General features: G+C 39.3%; 1 protein-coding gene across 3 annotated transcripts in view; it reads left to right on the top strand.

The window, feature by feature from the left end:
- Window positions 1–205: 205 nt before the first annotated feature.
- LOC308685033 (E3 ubiquitin-protein ligase RNF19A-like) overlaps window positions 206–22,101 on the top strand; it is a 40,778-nt gene continuing 18,882 nt past the window's right edge. For all 3 annotated transcript variants that reach the window (XR_014029412.1, XM_081356465.1, XM_081356464.1), the window contains exons 1-2: window positions 206–388; window positions 793–896. Coding sequence is in view for 2 of the 3 variants with exons in the window: in XM_081356465.1 (XP_081212591.1) it covers window positions 316–388; window positions 793–896 (177 nt within the window). In the remaining variant the exon portion in view is untranslated. The remainder of the gene's footprint in view (window positions 389–792; window positions 897–22,101) is intronic.

The raw sequence follows: 22,101 nt of genomic DNA, 5'->3' as shown, positions 1-22,101 counted from the left end.
CATACTTCAGACATGACCATCCTGATGTGGATAATCTACACATACAATTTGTTTTTGGTGTGGTGTTGTTCGTGCGTTGGTCTAAAGACCAGCTTCATTTCTCATTTTCAGGGACGGTGCTCTATCATGTATGCCTATGAAAGACACGTGTAGCCCCGCCCAGATCTATTTTTTTATGTAAACTAGGACCCGAGCCCCGCGCCTTAATCACGTGTTTTACAGTATCCGAGAGAGAGAGAGAGAGACCATCTAGATGCAACAAGTAGGCTAATCGTGCACATGAAAAGTTATGTTTTTTAGTTTGATAAACTTATCATGTCCAGTCACGAGAAGCGATATGATGGATCGGAGAATGACATTATATTAGTGAGAAAGTCTTGCGATATTGGTAAGTTTGTTATCATGTCTGTTTTCTACACCTTGCAAACATAATGTCATGTCTTGATGTATCGCTAATTTGAGCCTGAATTGTTTCATTGCAGAATGGCATTTTCATCTACACCTAGTTACAGGCAGACGATTAGGCTATTATTAATTTTTTACCTTTCTCTGAGTTGTGAGCTTTTTTATGAACTGCTGGATTTTTTTCTCCATACAACTTAAGTCAAATATTCAGAAAAAACAAAAACAAAACAAAAAACACCTTCGTCCATTCTTTGCTATTTTTAGAATTTATGCAAGCCTATTCCCAAGCCACAGGTTTGTGTTTTGTGTTTACGTCACTAAATAGAGAACAAACCTGACATAAGACTAAATGTTGGCAGTGTTTAAGACATATAATTTCCCCTTCAGATCCATATGATGATGATCCATGGGTTTTAAGAGCTCGTTTATCCTGTGGTCACATCACTGGTCCACAGACACTGACTGACTACTGCAGAGTACAGCTGGATCAGGTAAGTTATGGACACTAATGCGATTTGTTATTCAGCTCAGGTGTATGTATTTAATTATCCTCATGTTTCTTTGTATTTAAATTCCCTTGTGTTCAGTTCTGTTTGTTCAGGTCTCATCAGTGTTATGGTTTTGTTTGTTTGCCTACCCATCGTTGGAAATACCTGTGGAAACCAAGGCTATTATAGTTTTGCATTTTTAAATTATTTTTTATTCAACAACTTTTTCAATTTTGCTTTAAATTTCTGTTTAGTTTTAGTTAGTTTCATTAATGGTTATGTTAGTTTTAATTTTGTGAACACATTTCTATTTAGTTTATATATAGTTTAGCAGAGCAAACAGAACACTTCCAGTGTAGACCAAAGCAAGACGTTTTATTTAAGCAAAGTTTAATGTTTGCACAGATTACAGTTAACTCTTGTGCAGACATCATAATAATAAAAATAAAGTAATGTTTGAGATTGAACAAAGAACCAAATAAATGCAACTTAAAGGCCGTGTTGCAGGGTTAATTTTTCAACGAACTTGTGCAATTTACTTGTTGGTAATAAACATTTAAACTGTTATCCATTGTATTTTATGTTGTTGGGTATCACAAAACGGAATTTAATACGAAAAAGTAGGTACTATCTTACAGCGGTTTGCAATTCTCCTTTCCACCACATTACGTCACGTTGGGGAGAGAATTTAATAAAGCCCGCCTTGAGATCATTGAGAGTGACTAGAGAGACGAGTAGTAGACGAGACGAGAGTATTCAGTAGCGCAGATTATAGATAAATACATAGACATAGATAGACAGACAGACAGACAGATATAGATAGATAGATATCTAGTATAGAGAGAGGTAGGCAGACAGCCAGATAGCATAACATTAGCATAGATAGCTAGCAGCTAGATAGATAAATATATAGAAATATACATTAGGTAGATTGACAATGGTGAACGTACTCGGTTACTAACATAACCTCGGTTCTCTCTAGAAGAGGGAACGAGTACTGCGTTTTGTAGAAACGCAATGGGGAAAACCTCTTTTCCACGAAATACTGAAGCCAAAAAATTATCCTTATAATTTTGTGTTATTGTAAAGCGCGTTGCAGCAGCACGCGGCCAGAGGCGAGACGGCTCGCTCGCTCATTGGCTGCTCTGCGGCAACTGCATTAGCCTATCGAGCGGGGCCTGAGGCTTCACGCCCTCCGTGCCACTTCCCGCCGAAACGGGCGTGGCTTAGCCCTATAAAGGGAGCTCGAGAAGGCTGATTCTCTGATTTTCATTTTTCATTTTCTACAAAACGCAGTATGAGAGACCTCTCGTAAGAGAACTACTGTGTTTGTGCTGGGTGTAAAAACTCTGGATGCTGAGTGAGGCACGTCACATCTGGTCTTGGGGTGAGCTCCTCGACCAGCGACCAAAACGCACTCACTTCCCTACAGCACAAGCTTTCCAACGCAGTTTCCATGGGACGGCACCGCTCACACAAGCACCTGCTAACACAGCGACAGACACGCGGCGGCTACGTTTGCAACAACATTTTCACCGGAGGAAGAGATAAACGCTTAGAAACGCCCATATAGCTAGCATGATGCCTTCTATTTCTAGATGACAAAGACCAAGTTTACCAGTAACGTTTCTACGACACTATGACAAAGGTTAGCGGTACTTATCTGAACTAAGTCCAAACAAACAAAACAGGCAGGGGTCAGAGGCTAAAGAGTTATCCACGGAAATCCAAGAAACAAGAAACCAGGGGCCTGTACCATGAAGCCGGTTTAGGTGGCTAGCCAGCTATGTTCCAGTTTAGTTTCCGCCAACCCTGGGTTTTAGGTACTATAAAAGTAGCTCGGCTTTAATCGGTGTTCGCTCTGCAGGAGTACATGAAAAGTTTCATTAATAGTGTTCCCCGGACATTTATCGACCATGTCCATAAAAGAGGGCTTTTATAAAATTGCCAGTAAGATATATTGATAGGGTGACATCACATGAACACAATTTTTTTTCTTTTTTTTCCACAAATTTCAAATTTCACAAATGTACTATACAATATAATACATGTTAAGAATTATTTTGAATCTTTTTTTATTATTCTTCTGTTAATCTTATGATAGGATTCCCAAGTCATTACAACATGTATGCAGTCTATTGCTCCAATCTCCACTGCTCTAGGGGAACATGAGGCAGATTATGTTAATAGGAAATCCCATCACAGCCATAATGGTCAGGTAGAGATGATGTGAATATGTGAGATGATTATTTTCTGTGAGATGAATCTTTAAATTAATAGTAACATTAACAGATATAACAATGATCTACTAAACATTTCATCTGCATACGACTTGTGGCCATGAACATATGATCAAGTTTGGATGTCAAATGGTCTGGCTCCAGTGCTTGTCTCACAAATTTTCCGTGAGTCTGTGTTGTGTCAGGGCTTTGAGGAAAGCAAGTTATATTTGGTACAGTACAAAACACTGTTAATTTAAACTGAGATAGAAAAACCTACCCAATAACCCCCTATCATGACCCTCAGACAGGGCCACAGCACCGCTTCAGTGTGGCCCTCAGTAAAACCAGAGTGAAGATAGAGATGACCTTTGGCCTCCTAAAGGCACGTTTCAACTGTGTTCACCGCTTCAGAGTCACCAGAGCGGGCATCACAGATAGTGGCTGCATGTGCCATTCTGCACAATATAGCCACCAGTAGACAGGAGCGAGAAACACCACAAAACCAGCTTCTCCCCGATGAAACTGACCCGATCACACTTGACCACCCAGCTGGTGCAGATGTAGAAGCGATCACCATACAATATTACACTTAATAAAAGCACATTGAAACTGCAGATAGGCCTCAAACTGTTTATTGGTTTTGTGGGATGGGAGGGAGAAAGAGAGTAAGAGAAAGTTGCATTAATAAATATTCATACTAAAGTGTTACTTGGTTAAATAAGTTATACTATATAGTAGGGGTGGCACGGTTCACAAAACCCACGGTTCGGTTCGTATCACGGTTTTAGGGTCACGGTTTTCGGTTCTGTACGGTTCATGTTGTTGTTGTTGTTGTCAATTTATCCTCGTGTCTCGTCATCATAGGCGGGACATGTCCCCACCATTTTTTGCCAGGGTTGATATTATCTTGCAGCACGGGTGTACCAATACAAATAAATAAAACATTTCCAGTTAACTAGCAAAGTATTTGTTTCATTCGTTTGTTAAATAAGAAGCAATTTAGCGCTGAAATGTGTTTTTTTAATCAAGTGATCAAAGTGCTCGTTGCAGTTGCGATCAGTGGTGCTGATACAGTGTTCTCGTGGCTCGCGCACACACCGCAGCGGCCGCACATTCATCACTCGGACGCGCGCTTCAATCCATTGAGGAGACTCAAGGCTACTCGTTCCGATTAAATAATAAAACAAAATTCATACAAATCGGTCCCTGCTTGATATACAACCGCTGATAAACATAATCGGTTTTGATAAAGAAAAAAATATATACGAGCGCAGATTAGAACTCAGAACCTTTGATACGCTTGGCAAGTTCTGCCACTGGACCATTAGGCTACGTGGAACAGTCGATCTATGTAGCCTATTTATTCACATGAAAAAAACAACATATAGTGGAGTAGATCTCATTAAATGTCTAGGTAAACTCAGTGTACTATATAAATCGATTGCTGGACATTGTAATGTAATTCTACATATGTCTGATTTATGATTTAGCATTGTATTAGCACGGGCACGAGGCTACATTGCGCATGCGTCGAACCGTGCAAACCGCGCGACGCACACGCGCACCGAACCGAGACAAGCGAACCGAACGGTTCGGATGTTTTTTCATGTACCGTGCCACCCCTACTATATAGCTATATACATACTGAGATCAGTTTTATCCAGCTGTTTGATTTTGTTTGGAGCCTCCTCAGCTCACAGTCAGCTCCTTTAGTGAACAGTCTAGTTCAAGTCTCCTTTAGTGTGCAGTCTAGTTCAAGACTCCTTTAGTGTGCAGTCTAGTTCGAGACTCCTTTAGTGTGCAGTCTAGTTCAAGACTCCTTTAGTGTGCAGTCTAGTTCAAGACTCCTTTAGTGAACAGTCTAGTTCAAGACTCCTTTAGTGAACAGTCTAGTTCAAGTCTCCTTTAGTGAACAGTCTAGTTCGAGTCTCCTTTAGTGAGCAGTCTAGTTCGAGACTCCTTTAGTGTGCAGTCTAGTTCAAGACTCCTTTAGTGAACAGTCTAGTTCAAGTCTCCTTTAGTGTGCAGTCTAGTTCAAGTCTCCTTTAGTGTGCAGTCTAGTTCAAGTCTCCTTTAGTGTGCAGTCTAGTTCGAGACTCCTTTAGTGAACAGTCTAGTTCAAGTCTCCTTTAGTGTGCAGTCTAGTTCAAGTCTCCTTTAGTGTGCAGTCTAGTTCAAGACTCCTTTAGTGTGCAGTCTAGTTCGAGACTCCTTTAGTGCGCAGTCTAGTTCAAGTCTCCTTTAGTGTGCAGTCTAGTTCGAGACTCCTTTAGTGTGCAGTCTAGTTCGAGACTCCTTTAGTGCGCAGTCTAGTTCAAGACTCCTTTAGTGTGCAGTGTAGTTCAAGACTCCTTTAGTGTGCAGTCTAGTTCGAGACTCCTTTAGTGAGCAGTCTAGTTCAAGACTCCTTTAGTAAACAGTCTAGTTCGAGACTCCTTTAGTGTGCAGTCTAGTTCAAGACTCCTTTAGTGTGCAGTCTAGTTCGAGACTCCTTTAGTGCGCAGTCTAGTTCAAGTCTCCTTTAGTGTGCAGTCTAGTTCGAGACTCCTTTAGTGAACAGTCTAGTTCAAGACTCCTTTAGTGCGCAGTCTAGTTCAAGACTCCTTTAGTGCGCAGTCTAGTTCGAGTCTCCTTTAGTGTGCAGTCTAGTTCAAGACTCCTTTAGTGTGCAGTCTAGTTCGAGACTCCTTTAGTGTGCAGTCTAGTTCAAGACTCCTTTAGTGTGCAGTCTAGTTCAAGACTCCTTTAGTGCGCAGTCTAGTTCAAGTCTCCTTTAGTGTGCAGTCTAGTTCAAGACTCCTTTAGTGTGCAGTCTAGTTCAAGACTCCTTTAGTGTGCAGTCTAGTTCGAGACTCCTTTAGTGAACAGTCTAGTTCAAGACTCCTTTAGTGCGCAGTCTAGTTCAAGACTCCTTTAGTGCGCAGTCTAGTTCGAGTCTCCTTTAGTGTGCAGTCTAGTTCAAGACTCCTTTAGTGCGCAGTCTAGTTCAAGACTCCTTTAGTGCGCAGTCTAGTTCAAGACTCCTTTAGTGCGCAGTCTAGTTCGAGTCTCCTTTAGTGTGCAGTCTAGTTCAAGACTCCTTTAGTGCGCAGTCTAGTTCGAGTCTCCTTTAGTGTGCAGTCTAGTTCAAGACTCCTTTAGTGTGCAGTCTAGTTCGAGACTCCTTTAGTGTGCAGTCTAGTTCAAGACTCCTTTAGTGTGCAGTCTAGTTCAAGACTCCTTTAGTGCGCAGTCTAGTTCGAGTCTCCTTTAGTGTGCAGTCTAGTTCGAGACTCCTTTAGTGCGCAGTCTAGTTCAAGACTCCTTTAGTGCGCAGTCTAGTTCGAGTCTCCTTTAGTGTGCAGTCTAGTTCAAGACTCCTTTAGTGCGCAGTCTAGTTCGAGTCTCCTTTAGTGTGCAGTCTAGTTCAAGACTCCTTTAGTGTGCAGTCTAGTTCGAGACTCCTTTAGTGTGCAGTCTAGTTCAAGACTCCTTTAGTGTGCAGTCTAGTTCGAGACTCCTTTAGTGTGCAGTCTAGTTCAAGACTCCTTTAGTGTGCAGTCTAGTTCAAGACTCCTTTAGTGCGCAGTCTAGTTCGAGTCTCCTTTAGTGAACAGTCTAGTTCAAGACTCCTTTAGTGCGCAGTCTAGTTCAAGACTCCTTTAGTGCGCAGTCTAGTTCGAGTCTCCTTTAGTGTGCAGTCTAGTTCAAGACTCCTTTAGTGCGCAGTCTAGTTCGAGTCTCCTTTAGTGTGCAGTCTAGTTCAAGACTCCTTTAGTGCGCAGTCTAGTTCGAGTCTCCTTTAGTGTGCAGTCTAGTTCAAGACTCCTTTAGTGTGCAGTCTAGTTCGAGTCTCCTTTAGTGTGCAGTCTAGTTCAAGACTCCTTTAGTGTGCAGTCTAGTTCGAGACTCCTTTAGTGTGCAGTCTAGTTCAAGACTCCTTTAGTGTGCAGTCTAGTTCAAGACTCCTTTAGTGCGCAGTCTAGTTCGAGTCTCCTTTAGTGAACAGTCTAGTTCAAGACTCCTTTAGTGCGCAGTCTAGTTCAAGACTCCTTTAGTGCGCAGTCTAGTTCGAGTCTCCTTTAGTGTGCAGTCTAGTTCAAGACTCCTTTAGTGCGCAGTCTAGTTCGAGTCTCCTTTAGTGTGCAGTCTAGTTCAAGACTCCTTTAGTGTGCAGTCTAGTTCGAGACTCCTTTAGTGTGCAGTCTAGTTCAAGACTCCTTTAGTGTGCAGTCTAGTTCAAGACTCCTTTAGTGTGCAGTCTAGTTCAAGACTCCTTTAGTACAGGACCCTGACTGAGTCTGTTTCCTCCTGAAACATAATTCCACCACAAATGATCATTACAAGTTTTCTGGAGGCTCATCAAAATCACAAAAAGTTCCTTGACTTCCTACAAACACAGGACTGACTGTAATTTATGTCAAGGGTTTTAAATCCTTACACATTTCTTCTGAAGCCCATTGAGGTAGAGGCCTCAGTTTCTGGGGCAGGTTGTGAAAAATCCTACAAAAGAGATGTGTAAGGGCCAGTCCCTTTTTTATGCCACACATTCAAATGTTTGCCATAATAAAAAGCCCAGTGCATTCACATCAGCAACTGTCTGAGAACACACAGACAGAGTGTCTTCATCATTTCCTCCACCCTAATAAATAAAAATAGGCCAATGTAAAGCATAACTGTTGTAAAGCAGGTTATGTTTCTGGTGTTCTGTCTGCTGCATACTGACCTCTGTGTGGGAGACTGTGTATGTGTGCTGGCTTCAACAGGGACACTGTATTTCCCTCTACTGCAGAACATAGTCAGCTATATTTAAAACTTAAAAAAGTAGTAATGTATTGCACACGTGCCCAGTGTTACTTGCTTAGAGGAGCCAGCACCAGGGTCAGACTGTACAGCACCTGTAATCCCATCCATAATCGGCCGTCCCTTATTGCCTCAGAGCAACTCCTCCGCCAGTGTATTCTGGTTTTCTGAATTTAACTCTTTATTTCTGCTTGCTGCAAAGAAGTGTTTGTGATAAAATGTTCACAAAAGTGAATTAATGTATTTTACATTACGAGTGTACATGTATCTATATTATTTATATTATATGACATGTTACTGTTACTCTCTGTCAGACCCAAGATGAACCTAATAAAAGGAAAAAAAGAAAAGAAAAAAAAAATGTTCACAAAAGTAATAAAAGGTTGTGGTAAATACTCACCACTTTGAATTATATTTTTATATTTTATCTGCTGCCAAGAACATTTGGAGTTGGGGTTTCATCTAAAAATCAATGAATATTAATCTTTCTTAGTACATGCACATATTTAAAAATATAAAAATAGGCTATATTACACGTATAGGCAACACATACATACATAATTTGACATAAATATATAATGTATTTGTTTAACTTACACATTAACAATCAGTAATCTTTCTCCAACAGTCTTCTTTTGCTTTGGCAGCAGAGACAGTATTGTTTCGAGCTTGAAATACATTTTAATTGTAATACAAATACAATTAAATTCATCGTGATTATTAATGATTATCTCTTGCTCTTCCGTGGAAAAAAACGCGACCTGCGATTGGTTGTTCAGTGTCGACGTCACTCTTTTATGTGCACGCGCGCGTGGAGTAATCATAGCTTGAGGATCAAAGCCTGAGTTGACAGAGAAAGTTGATGAGCTGCATCATGGTACCAATAAAGCCTGATCGCAACGGTTTGGTTTTGTCAACTCAAAACTAATCCTGTAACCCCGAGTTTGTTCAGCTACCTTCATGGTACAGGCCCCAGGTAAAACACTCGGGAATGCAGTGCAACAACATACAAAACTTCACAATGAGTGAACATGGTATAAATAAGTTGAGACTAACAGGGTAATGAGACACAGGTGGATGCAATCGGTGATGATGAGTCCGGGCAGTGAGTTATGGGAAATGTAGTTGTGAGTGAATAATGAAGTCTGATGTGGAGTGCCCTCTGGTGGCTCTCAAGGGCACTCCAGCTGATGACCGTTACAGGTTAAAGGGATTAAAGGGATAGTTCACCCAAAAATGAAAATTCTGTCATCATTTACTCTCCCTCAAAATGTTTCAAACCAGTATGAATTTCTTTTTTCTGCTGAACACAAAAGAAGATATTTTGAAAAATGTCTGTAACCAAACAGTTGATGGACCCCATTGACTTACATAGTAGGAAAAACAATGCTATGTAAGTCAAAAGGGTCATTAAACTGTTTGGTTACAGACATTTTCAAAATATCTTCTTTTGTGTTCAGCAGAAAAAAGAAATTCATACTGGTTTGAAACATTTTGAGGGAGAGTAAATGATGACAGAATTTTCATTTTTGGGTGAACTATCCCTTTAATTGCCTCAGCTAACTTAATGTCATGTGCATGAAGATCCATATACAGGCATTTCCATAAAGAATCGCTTTTAGATTTTTCGCCATAGTAAAGAGTTTATAAATTACGAAAACGATTTTTTATTTTTGCTAATTATTATTTTATTTCAGTTAGTTTTTCAGTAACTGTTGTTAGTTTAGTTTAGTTTTAGTTTTTCATTTTTTTATGAATTTTTCATTTTACGAAAATGTTTTTGACCAATAGTTTTAGTCTTATGCCGAGTTCAGACTGCATGATTTTTAGCCCCGATTTTGGCTCGCCGACAGGTTTTGAGAAATCGCCGACAAATGCCCGAAATCACAGGCAAATCGGTGCTCGTTCACGCGAGTGACAGTCACGCAGTGTGAATGAGCAAAGACGCAATCTGAGAGAATCCCAATTTCCCAATACCAAATTTCATTTTACTAAATAAAATAAAATTCTAAATTTATGAGGAAACACCAGTACTTTAGGTGTTTCTCAATGTCAAGGATACTTCCTTGGCAGGACTGGTCCTTCCAAGTCACTTCCTTCAGAGGCTAGACGAGGCTCCTCTTCAGCATTCTACTGTCTATGGTTTTTCAACGGCTCTGGAACAGGCTAGCAAGTGCACGTCAGTGAAAATGAAAAACAGAGCGTTGCTATGGACGCAGTTCTGTTCACTCAGGCAATATAATCGTTTTTAAATCAATAAACTCCTTTTTAATCATATTGATTATTTGACTGTCAAGTGTGTTTAAACAGTGCAGGTCAATTTGATCCATAACATAATGGATGTAATTATTTTTTTTAAACAAATGTTTGGTAACGTAAATATATTTACATTTGAAAGCATATTAACGCTCCGACTCCGTTAGTCCGTTAACGTCTAACATTTTGAATTTTTTTAACAAGATAGCAAAGCTGCGCGCATAGGATTGTGGGTGATTTGAGAGCGTGAAGAGCGCGAAGTCTACTCATATGCATCCTTTCCTGTGTATGGGATATTTTTCGAACGAAGGACGCAGTCCTTGGTTGAAATTCCGAGGAGCCTCGACATTGGAACAGTCCTTCGACGGATGTCGATGACGTAGCATCCTCGGAATTCTGGCTTCCGAGGATCCTTCCTTGACATTGAGAAACGCCTTTTGTTTAGGCTTGGCTTGTAGGGAATTCCAAACCTGCGCACATATATTTGAACGCACATAACTATAGAACCCGTTCTAAATGCGCATGTGAACGCCATCAGCGTTTCTCACAGGTTCGCGTTTAAAGTCTGTGTAGAGGGAATGGTGTCGTCTTAGCGGCCCCTAATTTAATAACAAATGATCATTGCGACGGAAGCGAATCAATCAAAACTAACTTTAGCTGGAAAATAACTTTATTAAAGAACTGCTATAAAGCCAAAACAATCTCTGTTACCTTAAATGATATGTTTATCTCTGTAAAGCTGCTTTGAAACAATCTACATTGTTAAAAGCGCTATATAAATGAGGATGACTTGACCCGTGAGATATTTGGCATGCTAAATATCTGGACCTGTCAGCGATTCAAAATCCTGCTGTGTGAAAAGTGTTCTGACTGAAATCTACATCGGCGATGACCGACAGCCAATGAGAGAGCAAGACACAGTGCAGAGGGGAGTTCGGGGAGGAGTTATAGGCCACAATATCTGTATTTTAATGGATACATTTACAATTATATCAAACAGAAACAAAGCCCAAACATTTGCTTGACCAGCAGCAACAGCAGCACATTGCAACATTATTTATTTACCCCCAACTCTCTTTGCAGAACACACAGTCCTTGCTCCCCTCGTCTTCCCAGCCATTTCCTCATGCATAATGTTTTTCTTTTTCTCCTTTTCGCTGCAAATCAGTGCACAGACAATTTGGATCCCAAGCTTCTTGCAGGCTATAATTTTTAATAACAATTTCAGTCTCACTTCTCGCGTGTGTTTGGTTGTGAAACATAGTTTGCGGACCAGACAGAAGTTGTCGGCGATTCTTCCTCCTGAAAGTCATGCAGTGTGAAACCTCCTGTCGCCGATGCATCGTGCAGTGTGAACCAGCAACTGAATGTTACCCTGGATAGTCGTGCAGTGTGAAAACAACAGTGACTCGACTACTTTGAAAATCGTGCAATGTGAACTCGGCATTAGTTTCAGTTTTCGTAAAAAAAAATAACCTTGGAGAAAACTATTAGAAGTCTTGGATCTTCATCTTCTTCATCCTGTGTGTTACTACAGCCAGTGCGTGACAGTGAGCCACATCTGGCTATTTGACACAAATCATCTGGCTCTTCAGGTCTCTCATCCTTTACCAACAAATGATCGATAAAAAATAAAACACTAAAAATTAGCTTTGTGCTGAAGCCGGTTACAATGCCTTTTGTTGTACCTACTGAAGTTAAAGCACAATATGTAAGATTTTTACATGAAAATATAAATAAACCACTAGAACAATGTTAGGCCTATATTTTGTTCACTTTTATACTTGCATTATCCCAAATGTTTCCAACAATGTTTAAATAAGGAGAAATCCACAGTTTTAACCAGTGTAACGGCCCATGTCACTGCGTCGCCTGTCAATCACATTATATCCGTGTTACCCTCAATTTCAGATTTTACTTCAGTATAAACCATGGAAACACCAAAAAACACTTTAATATAGTATGTGTTTTATTAGACAGGTGAGCAACTGTTTGGACACATTTATCAACAGAAATTGAATAATTGGTATAGCTCGATACGATTAGTTTTATTGTTTGAATCTCTTTTTTTCTTCATTTACTGTCTATATGGTCATGAAAAACCTGGAAAAGTCATCAAAATTTAGAAAAGCAATTTCCAGGCTTGGAAAAGGTTTGGAAAATAAATAAACCCAGAAAGTTTTGGAAAAGTCATGGAATTTTTTTCAAAATATTTATATAATAGAATATATGTTTAATTGATAATATAATATTGGTTAAAACAAATTGCAATACTTAACGTTCTTTCCATCAGATTTTGTTTTGCAGCATTGAGCATTATAACCAATCGCATACGTTTCTGTTGAGCTTATGGATGTGATGGCCAATCAGATTAGACATCACTATAAGGAAGAGTTTTGTTCAGTGAGCGAAAAAAAATGAAACGTGCAAATAATCCCATCATAAACAAAGTGCAGATTGGATGTAAGAGATTAATGTCGCGGTGTAGTCAGCTTCCGGGATTTTAACGGGAGTGGTGAGTGTGCTTAAACCTGCGCGAGACCCAAGTTATGGACAGCCTCACGATCGCTCACATTCTCTGCTCTCTTTCTACTGTATATACAGTTTATTCCAGTTAATATAATGTGTTCATCATGCTGATAAGATCATGTAAAGTCTTCATTTGCTAATGCGTAAAAACATTAAAATAATTCACAAATGCTTATTAGATTGTTTTATTGGTGTAATCAGAATATGACATGCAGTTTCTCAAAAACATTATGTATTCTATTAATCAATGTTAATAATCATTATTACAATATCAAAAGCATTGATTGACAACAATGACCCTGTAATGAGTTATGTTAATTGTATAATTTATGAGTAACGTTAAACAGTCTGTAAATAAACATCTGTGCTATTTCAGATGCAGCTTCTGTTCCACCTTTGCAGTGTAAAGATGGCTTTTGTGAATGATAACATTTTATTGGTACAAATAGTATTCTGATTTAGTTCAGTAATTGGTTAAATTTGACATAATAGACAAGGTACTGCATTCATCCATTGAACACTTCTTTCTGCACAGCACAAACATACAGTTTATTGATAAGGACGCAAAGCCTTATCACACTTTCAATTTTAGTTTGTTTGACAGCAATGGCGCAAAACAAAACATTAAGAACTTTTATGTTATTATGAGAATAGTTTCTATTTGTGCCAGTCAATGCTGATATTGTGGCGGGCACTGCAGACATTTCATGGAATGTTAGGTCATGAGTATTTGCCTCAAAATTCATGAAAAAATAATGGAAATTTATTGGTAAATTTGTGTACGAACCCTGCCTCAAAAATGTATTCTGTCGACACACTCAAATTTCCATATTCATTCACTGCTGACTCCCAAGGAGATGGCAGGTGAGTTGGAACAACATGCCTTGACACTTCTTCTAAGGCAACTCCTTCCTGTAGAAATGTAAGGTCTGTCCGAGGGCTGAAAATGCCATGCTATATCTGTCAGAGATCAATCAAGCTCGTTTCAATCCACCATTCAAAGATCACTCTCTCCAGAATATTAATCGCACACACCTGTTCATAATCAATTACCTCATCAGTCAACGCATAAAACCTTCACTGTGATTTCAGTCTTTGTCAAGCTGTAACCTGAAGTACTAAAACCTTGAGTTACACACTCCGGTACAGTAGGTGGCGGTATGCACCTGAAAAAGTTGGTTGCGACCCGCCATTAATATTAGAGAAGAAGAAGAAGAAGTCTTTGTCAAGTCTCCAACAGGAACAGATCATATGCTGTTGTCTCTGTTTCCGCTGATGCATCAAGTCTGCAAGAAGTAATTTATACATACCTGAAACACCAACCTCTACATCTTGTTGTGCCGTCTTCAGAATTCCTGTCCGATTTCATGCTGTCTGAGATCCTATGTTGCTTCGTGAGTCCATTGTTTCATCCGAACCTGCTTTCTGCCAACCGCATCTGAAAGAGAAGAGACTAAGGTTACTGAACTGTGATTACTTGACATCAACTTATCTGAAGTGAAAGTGCTTACCTGCTTTCTGCCCCACTTCGACTCATCTTCACGGAATCTGCACTTAAATTGAATAAATACTCACCTTGCACTCTGGTCATCTATAAATAAAGCTTTGTTTGTATCACTTACCTCCGATCTCCTGGTTTATATCTTGACAGAAGACTTGACCTACAAATAGAAGAAACAGCGCGATGGAAGCTGCCATTGGTTTTGATAATCCTGCACAACCCATAGCCGCCGCTGTGAATCCCAGTCAGCCAGCACCCGGTACTTCCGCAAACTCCGCTTCCTCTCTGGTTTGCTTCATCCAAGCCTATGCCTTGCGCATTCTTCTCACGCAAGTTATCTCCTGCAGAGGTAAACTACGACATTGGCAATCGAGAACTCCTGGCGGTTAAGCTTCGTCTAGAAGAGTGGAGACACTGGTTAGAAGGAGCCAAACATCCATTTATGGTTCTCACAGACCACAAAAACCTTCAGTACCTGAAAAAAGCAAAAAGACTTAATCCACGCCAAGCCAGATGGGCACTCTTCTTTACCCGCTTCCACTTCCAGATTTCCTATCGCCCTGATTCGAAGAACGTCCGAGCAGATGCCTTATCTCGTCTCCATGCCCCTGAAATTTCCCACGAGGAACCTGAGAATATCCTACCTGAAAAGATGTTTGTCAATCCCATTCAGTGGGATTTAAATGAACACCTATATTTGAATTGTCCCAACACCAACCCAGTCCTCCAGAGTGTCCAGTCGGTAAGATTGACGTACCTGAAGAGTTTCGGACCTCCCTAATCTCCTCAGCACATTCATCAGTTGGCACTGGTCATCCTGGAATAAACAAGACCTGTTTCACTCTCCAGACTCGCTACTGGTGGCCCAGCATGTTGCAAGATATCAAGACCTTTATCCAGGGATGCATTCTTTGTGCCATGAACAAAAATCTCATGAAATAAGTTTCACTAAACCGTTTTTAGTACCATCTTATCAGTTACCTATACACATCTTCTCTCTGAGCTTGTTAGGTACTCTTTCATCCTCACAGACAACTTGACCTAATTTAACCTGATGTATCCTTATTTAACCTGGGTTCTGACTGAGACACAGAAATACAGACTTTTACATGAGGCAAAGGAAAATCTCCAACACATCCCCCCCTTTGGGACTTATTCTAGTCCCACCTTCATGTTTGTCCCAGAATGTATCTTCATGCGCAAGCCTCCTTCCGTTATCTATCAATCATGGCCAAAAATAGACCATCCGTCTTTCTTATCAATAGGCTGTTGTCACAAAGGTACACTCTGGAGGAATAGTGAGACCAAACATCTCCGCCCCCCTTTGACTAGAGCGGAGTAAAAGATCTCACCTTCCTTTTCTGTTATCATTCACAAGGGAGAGATGAACATCTGTTATCCAGTTTTAATCAACATTTCTTAGTGTACAGACTTGAGGGTAGAGTTATCCCACGGTGCCAGAGGAACTGCACAGGCGCTTCCGGTGGCCTGGAGTGCTATCTGGGTTGCTCCATCGTTGCCAGAGGTGCCCTGGTCCTGCCTAGGGCGCTATCTGGTGTTGGAGCAGACAGCGGGTTTTTAAACCACCAGTTGAGTCTGCCCTTGCTGATCCGGCAATCGGTGACCGCGCTTGTAATTAATTCCTCTTTTTGTCCCGTGAAAACATTTTCCAGTTGCCTAAGGCATTTACTTCACATTTATTTCATAAAGAAAACTTTAAAATATTAAAAATAACTTTTTTTATAGTGTGATTAAAAAGTGATAAAAGTGATTGAAAATAATAAAAACATTCTTATCTTTTCCCTTTATATCTGGTTGCATTACCCCATACCACGGGCAATGACCTACTTTAAACCTTGTATCGTCCCCTCTCATTCACATATTCATATTTTGTGAACAATTAGTGTGATTATATAAAATATACTCAGTAGGATTATATGTAAGAATATATGTAGGAATATATGTAAGAATATACTCTGGAAGGAGCCCTTGTTTCAAAATAAAAACAAAACAAAAACCAAAAAATAACCCTTCTAACTAACTCCCTACTCTACCCATTTTCTAATGATCTACCTAATTTTACCCCAAAAATAAAATACACAGTGGGGCTACCTCCCTCTCTATCAAAAACAGTGTCAAATTGTGAAAATCAATAATCAGAAAATAAAAGTAACAAGGCACTCTCTTCTTTACTCGTTAATCAGTCCTGTTCACAGGAAGTCATCCAACTCGTCCAGACCTGGCCCAACAGGGTACACTCCTGAGTTTGTGCACCCGATGTCAATTCCCGAACGTTTGACTGACACATTAACCCTCTGGAGTCTGGGGTGTTTTTGGGGTCCTTGAGATGTTCTGACATGCCCTGACATTTGTGCTTTTTTCAGTTGCTTATAAACATATCAATGGCAAAAAAAAATTACACTCTATTTAGCACAAACAGGACTACCATAATATGTGAGCCACATGTATGTACATGTTTTCATTTATGAGAGAATAATGTTTATGCATGGTTATTGAAAAAAATTAAAATGAAAGTTTCTGAAATAAGGCCACAAAACACATACTAAATATGTGCCAATAAGACTTTTGACTAATGGATGTCCTCGCCTAGAGTTTTTTCTTCAAAATGATGTGAAAATCATCCTGCCTAATCATTCACATAAAACGATACATTGATTTAAGTTTTGCAAAACACTTTTAGTTTGGAAAGCCAATATGCGGATGGGGCGTAAACGATCATGCATATTTAGTAGTTCACACCTGATGAGACAATGCCCCTGCATACTTAATGAGCCATTCATTCAGGTGTGTCACCTATAGCTAACTTAAATATACAAGCTTCATAAAAAATGATCATTCTAGAAGAAAATTTCAGATGGCATTTAGAGGCTTTTGCATCTGAACTCTTCATATATATACACACACATATATATATATATATATATATATATATACTACCAAATTGGTTCACAGTTGGAGGCATCGGAATTTTATTTTTTTATTTTTTTCACAAATTGTGCTTGCAAATTGTATAATATCCAAGGTAAACATGTCTAGTAATTGTGCAGTTAATTCTCATACTGTATTTTCAGTTTTGGAATATTTATCCTCTCCACAAATTTGTCACTAATAAAACACAATACAAATTATTTAAAGAAAAAAATTATATTTACTTGTTTACATCTACCTTATAAATATATATTTTTTATTAAAAAGGTTACAATTACAACAATTCAAGTGTAGTCTTTCTTTTTAAAAACTAAAGTATACAAAACGTATTATTTGATGACTTTATTTTTGATAATTTTTGATATTTTTCCTCATCTCAGTATAGCAATAGAGTTTGCTAAAAGCTGTTCATTCAATACAGCAGTATTTGAAAATCAATAATATTTTGTAAAATTACATTTATATTTGCATTTATGTCAAAACCTAGACACTTTATTTCAACATATTTCAGTCGATTTGTACTCATCTCAGTATAGCAATACAGTTTGCTAAAACATCATCATTCATTCACACTCTTTTTGTGAGCTGTGGTAAACAGCGCGCATCTCTGCGGTTCATTCATTCATAAACCCGATTCACGTGAGAAGGAAAAAAACTTACTACACCATTCCTCAGCTCGCTCCTCGATATACCCGCACTTCTGAGGGACATTTTCCATTATTATTATTCCTCACAGCGCTGTGAGACGGTGTAAACAAGTAGGCTACAATGATCTGATTCAACTTGTTTTCTCGAGCTGATATGAGGGCGTTCACAGTTTGCACGGATTGCTCAGTCATTTGCGTTTGAATAGCGCGTGCTCTCCGAGGGCGGAGTCACATTACAAGTAATTAGATGAGATGAGAACGACTGACATCTCGCTCTTTTCTTACAGATTACATGAACTGAGAATATTTGTTTTTTATATAAATTACTTCATTTAAAAGAAGAGAATTCAAGCTTCATGCCTGTGTGTCTGTATGTCTGTTTGACTGAGTATTCGCTGAGTTACAGTTCATTTTCGGACGCGTTTCAGAATGGACTACACTGACAGAGAGAAGGCAGAACTCGCTTCGTGTTTATTTTTCTTTATTTGGCAAAAAGCACAACACTTTGTTTTTATTGTGAGTATACACAAAAATAATACACATTTAACAGAATCGATTGATGCATGAAACTCCTATGGAAAATCAAAGTCAACAGAGTATTTATGAGTTTCTTTTACACTGATAAAAAAAAGCGAGCTGGTATCGCCGGCGATACCGTCGACCTCAGGGGGTTAATCATCTGTTTGGCAGCTGCGTTGGCTATCATAGATCTGAGGAAATGCACAACACAACAGAACAGCAAAAGGAAAACAACAACAACCACAACTATCATCATTCCCACCTTAATGAACCATTCCTTCCAGGAACCAAACAAAGAGTCTAACCAGTATCCAATGTTTCTGTCTCTTCCCGCATTTTCAGTAACCTCTTGTCTTAGTTTCTTCAGTTTCTTCATGGCTCTAGTAAAAGCTCCATCAGGGGCTGTATTATTTGGAATAAAGGTACAACAATCAGTTCCAAACATCACACATACTCCTCCTTTTTCTGCCAGTAGCCAATACAGAGCTTGCCTGTTTTGCCCTGTCATTTTGCTAGTATATCTTAGTTGATGGCCTAAGGCATCAAGTGTGTCGTCTGTGTAATTAATGATTCTCTGTTGGTTATAATAAATATAATTAATCCATTCTTGATTCTTATTTGGTAATATCCACACAAATATGGATTCCCAGCCTGCTGCTACCTCATCTCTGGCTTTAAACTCATGGGGTATCCCTCTTGGTTGTCCTATGGAATCTATTGTTACTTTAGGGTCTGGGGCATACGCTCTTTTAACTCTGCGTTTTTGTTTGTTGATGCTCTCCAGGTCTTTTGTTTGAGATCCCAGTCTATAATTCCAACTTCCTGAGCCAGTCTTACTCTGACACAGAGTCCTTTCCAATCAACTAAGGTGGCTCTCAGTCTTCCGCCTCCACACAACCAAAAGTAATCAGCAATTGCTTCATTTTGATTTTCAAAGGGTTCTATTAAAGGAAAAGTCAATGAAGCGTTCTTACAATTGTCTTTAACAGTCGTTATCGTTATGTTGTTGTTTACTGTTGCTGTGGCATATATTATGCTGAAAGATTTATACACATCTGGGTCATAATACATTTCTCGATCTAGATGCCATATTATTGAACACTTGCCTTGGAATTTCCCCATATCTTGCTCCCCTCTTATTAAAACATTCATATTCAAATGATGTATCTAGTACATAGTTCTTTGGAGTTTCTCGTTTGGCTGGGTCTATTCTTACATCAAGTTTTTTGCATTCACTTCCCCACCCTTTCTGATTATAAAATGTATGGTAATATTGGTTCCCCAACATGGCTAGACATTCTGCTGGGTAATATGGAGTTATTTGACCAGTTTGGTTGTCACAATACTGCGAATAGAATCTGGCACAGTGTACGTTGTCATATTGGTTTGGCACGATTGTTAACTTTTTCAAAGGCGAGGGGGAGCACAACACACAAGTACTCTTTGTCGTCTGTTTTACCGTGTATTCTGCCCACCTGTACCATTCATTGTGATAAGCTGTTTCCAATAGTTTCTCCTTTCTTAGTTCTGATTCAAAGTCATATTCAATTTTGGTATAGTTCTCATCAGTGGCCCAAATCTATTTCAAATCTCTTTTTACATTGTGTCTGCTTCTCTTATTACCTTGAGTTGGTTCAGTCATGTTATGGTAACTCATCCCATTCAACATTGGAGAAGTTGATGTCGGGGAGATTGATGTCGGGGCAATCAATGTTGGGGAGATCAATGTCCTGAAGGTTGAGTGTAGCAAGCTCTTGCTGCTGGTGTGATTCTCTGGTGGAGGGCCCGGATTGAGGTGACTGTTCCTCTGAAGGCCTTGAGCTTGAGGCAGCTGCTGCAGCAGATGTGTCAATACTAGGATCAGTGTTAAGAGCTCTCTCACCTTCATGCTCTGGATCCTCTGGAAGGAGTGCATCATTCTGTATTGGCATTTCATCTCTTGGTCCATTGTGCTCAGTTTCCCTAGAATGAGGTTCAGCAGCATTATTACCTTTTCCTTCAGCTCTTTGATCTTCTTGGGCATTCTGCTCTGTTTCCTCACTGCTTCCCTCTGAGCTATCTATTTCCTCCCCCTGCCTTCTAGGCCTCAGTCTTGGGACCCTGGTGCAGTGGTTCAAGTGGTACCATGTTGTGCTACCCTCTACCTGCACTGCTGTTGGTGTTGCTCTTACTACAGTAAAAGGTCCTTCTCTCCTGGGCTCATTCCACTTCCTCCTAAAGACTCTTAAATATACTTGGTCCCCAGGGACTACTGGACATGGAACTTCCTCTTCTTCCCTGGGCCCCCTGTTTTGTTCCTGTGAATGAATAGCTTCATGTATAGCAGTCAATTGTCTCATATATGTCCTTAATTCCATCTGCAATTGTTCTAAAGGCGGCCCTTCATACGGACCTCTCAGGTGGGGCACAGGCATGGGTCTGCCTGTTAACATTTCATGTGGGGTCAAGTTGGTGATTCTATTGGTTTGCATACAGTAGCTCATCAGAACAAGAGGTAATGCATCTACCCATTTGAGTTTAGTGTCTGCACAGATTTAGTTGATTTTAGCCTTAAGCGTCCCATTAACCCTCTCAACCATCCCTTGTGCCTGCGGCCTGTAAATGCAGCCGAGTCTTTGTTTTATTCTTAACTGTTGTATTACTGCTTTCACTGTCTTTTAGATAAATGCGGATCCATTGTCAGAACTAATCTGGGATGGGATACCAAATCTTGGGATGACTTCTCTGGTTAAGAACTTGATCACTGTTTGCGCTCCTTGTTCTGTTGAGGGTTCTGCTTCGACCCATCCAGGGTTTTTCCTGGGTCAAAATTGGTCTTCGGTGGTGGTCATGGTCATCCACACACAGCAAAGAGTACCCTAGTACCCACATGATCCGCAAGCCCAATATTGACAATACATGTTAAATTTAAAATAAATACAAAGAAACAGTTTGTGATTTTTTTTCTTAACCTATTTATTCAGGAAAAAACGATCACTGTCAGGCTAGATAGTAAAATAAAGTGATTACAACTTATTTTATATCTATACCTTGATGTTTGTTTCTTTTGTTCCTCGTTGTTAATATTTGGTTGTTCATTCTTTTATTTTATTTTTTTGGGGGGGCATTTTCTTCCAGACTGTGGCTGATAATAATTCAATTTTAAACCTCTTCCAAATTATATATAGACTATGCAATTATCAGACACAGATATTACCTGTCACTATCACTGTCATCCTTTCTTGCCCTCTTTGCAAAAAAAGCTGTGAGTTTTCCACGACTGGCTTTCATTGTTTTGAAAGATGGTGGGCGATATGGCAAAAATATCATATCACGATTTTTTTCAGGAAAATCACGATTCATGATTTTATCACGATTCTTTTTATGTTGGTTTTACTATTTTATGACTTAGCATTACAGCCAAACTAATGTCCATATTTTAAAAACAAAGCCTTAGGTAACAAAATAAAATAAAATAAAAAAAGGCAGACAGGGGCAAAGATAAAAATATGTGTCATTATTTTCTGTTATTAAATATTAAGATCAAAGATACACATTACACATACACAACTTAATATACAAATTAAATAAACAGTGCTTTATGTTTTTAGCTACAGTACGTGTATTTAACAGTAGCATTGAAGAAAGTAATTAAATGAACAAATATGAAAATAAAACAAAACAGACTTCACTGTATAAATTATACACTGATACTTATTAAAGCTACTATTAAAGTTATCAGTCAAGAGCAGTGAGTAATTTTCTCTTTGCATTTTGTTGTATTATTAACATTAAAGGGATAGTTCTCCTAAAAATTCAATTCA

Source organism: Scardinius erythrophthalmus (assembly GCF_964197995.2).
Source record: "Scardinius erythrophthalmus genome assembly, chromosome: 24".
NCBI classification, from domain to species: Eukaryota; Metazoa; Chordata; class Actinopteri; order Cypriniformes; family Leuciscidae; genus Scardinius; species Scardinius erythrophthalmus.
Note: the sequence above shows the minus strand (reverse complement) of the source record. Positions and strands in the feature narration are given on the sequence as shown.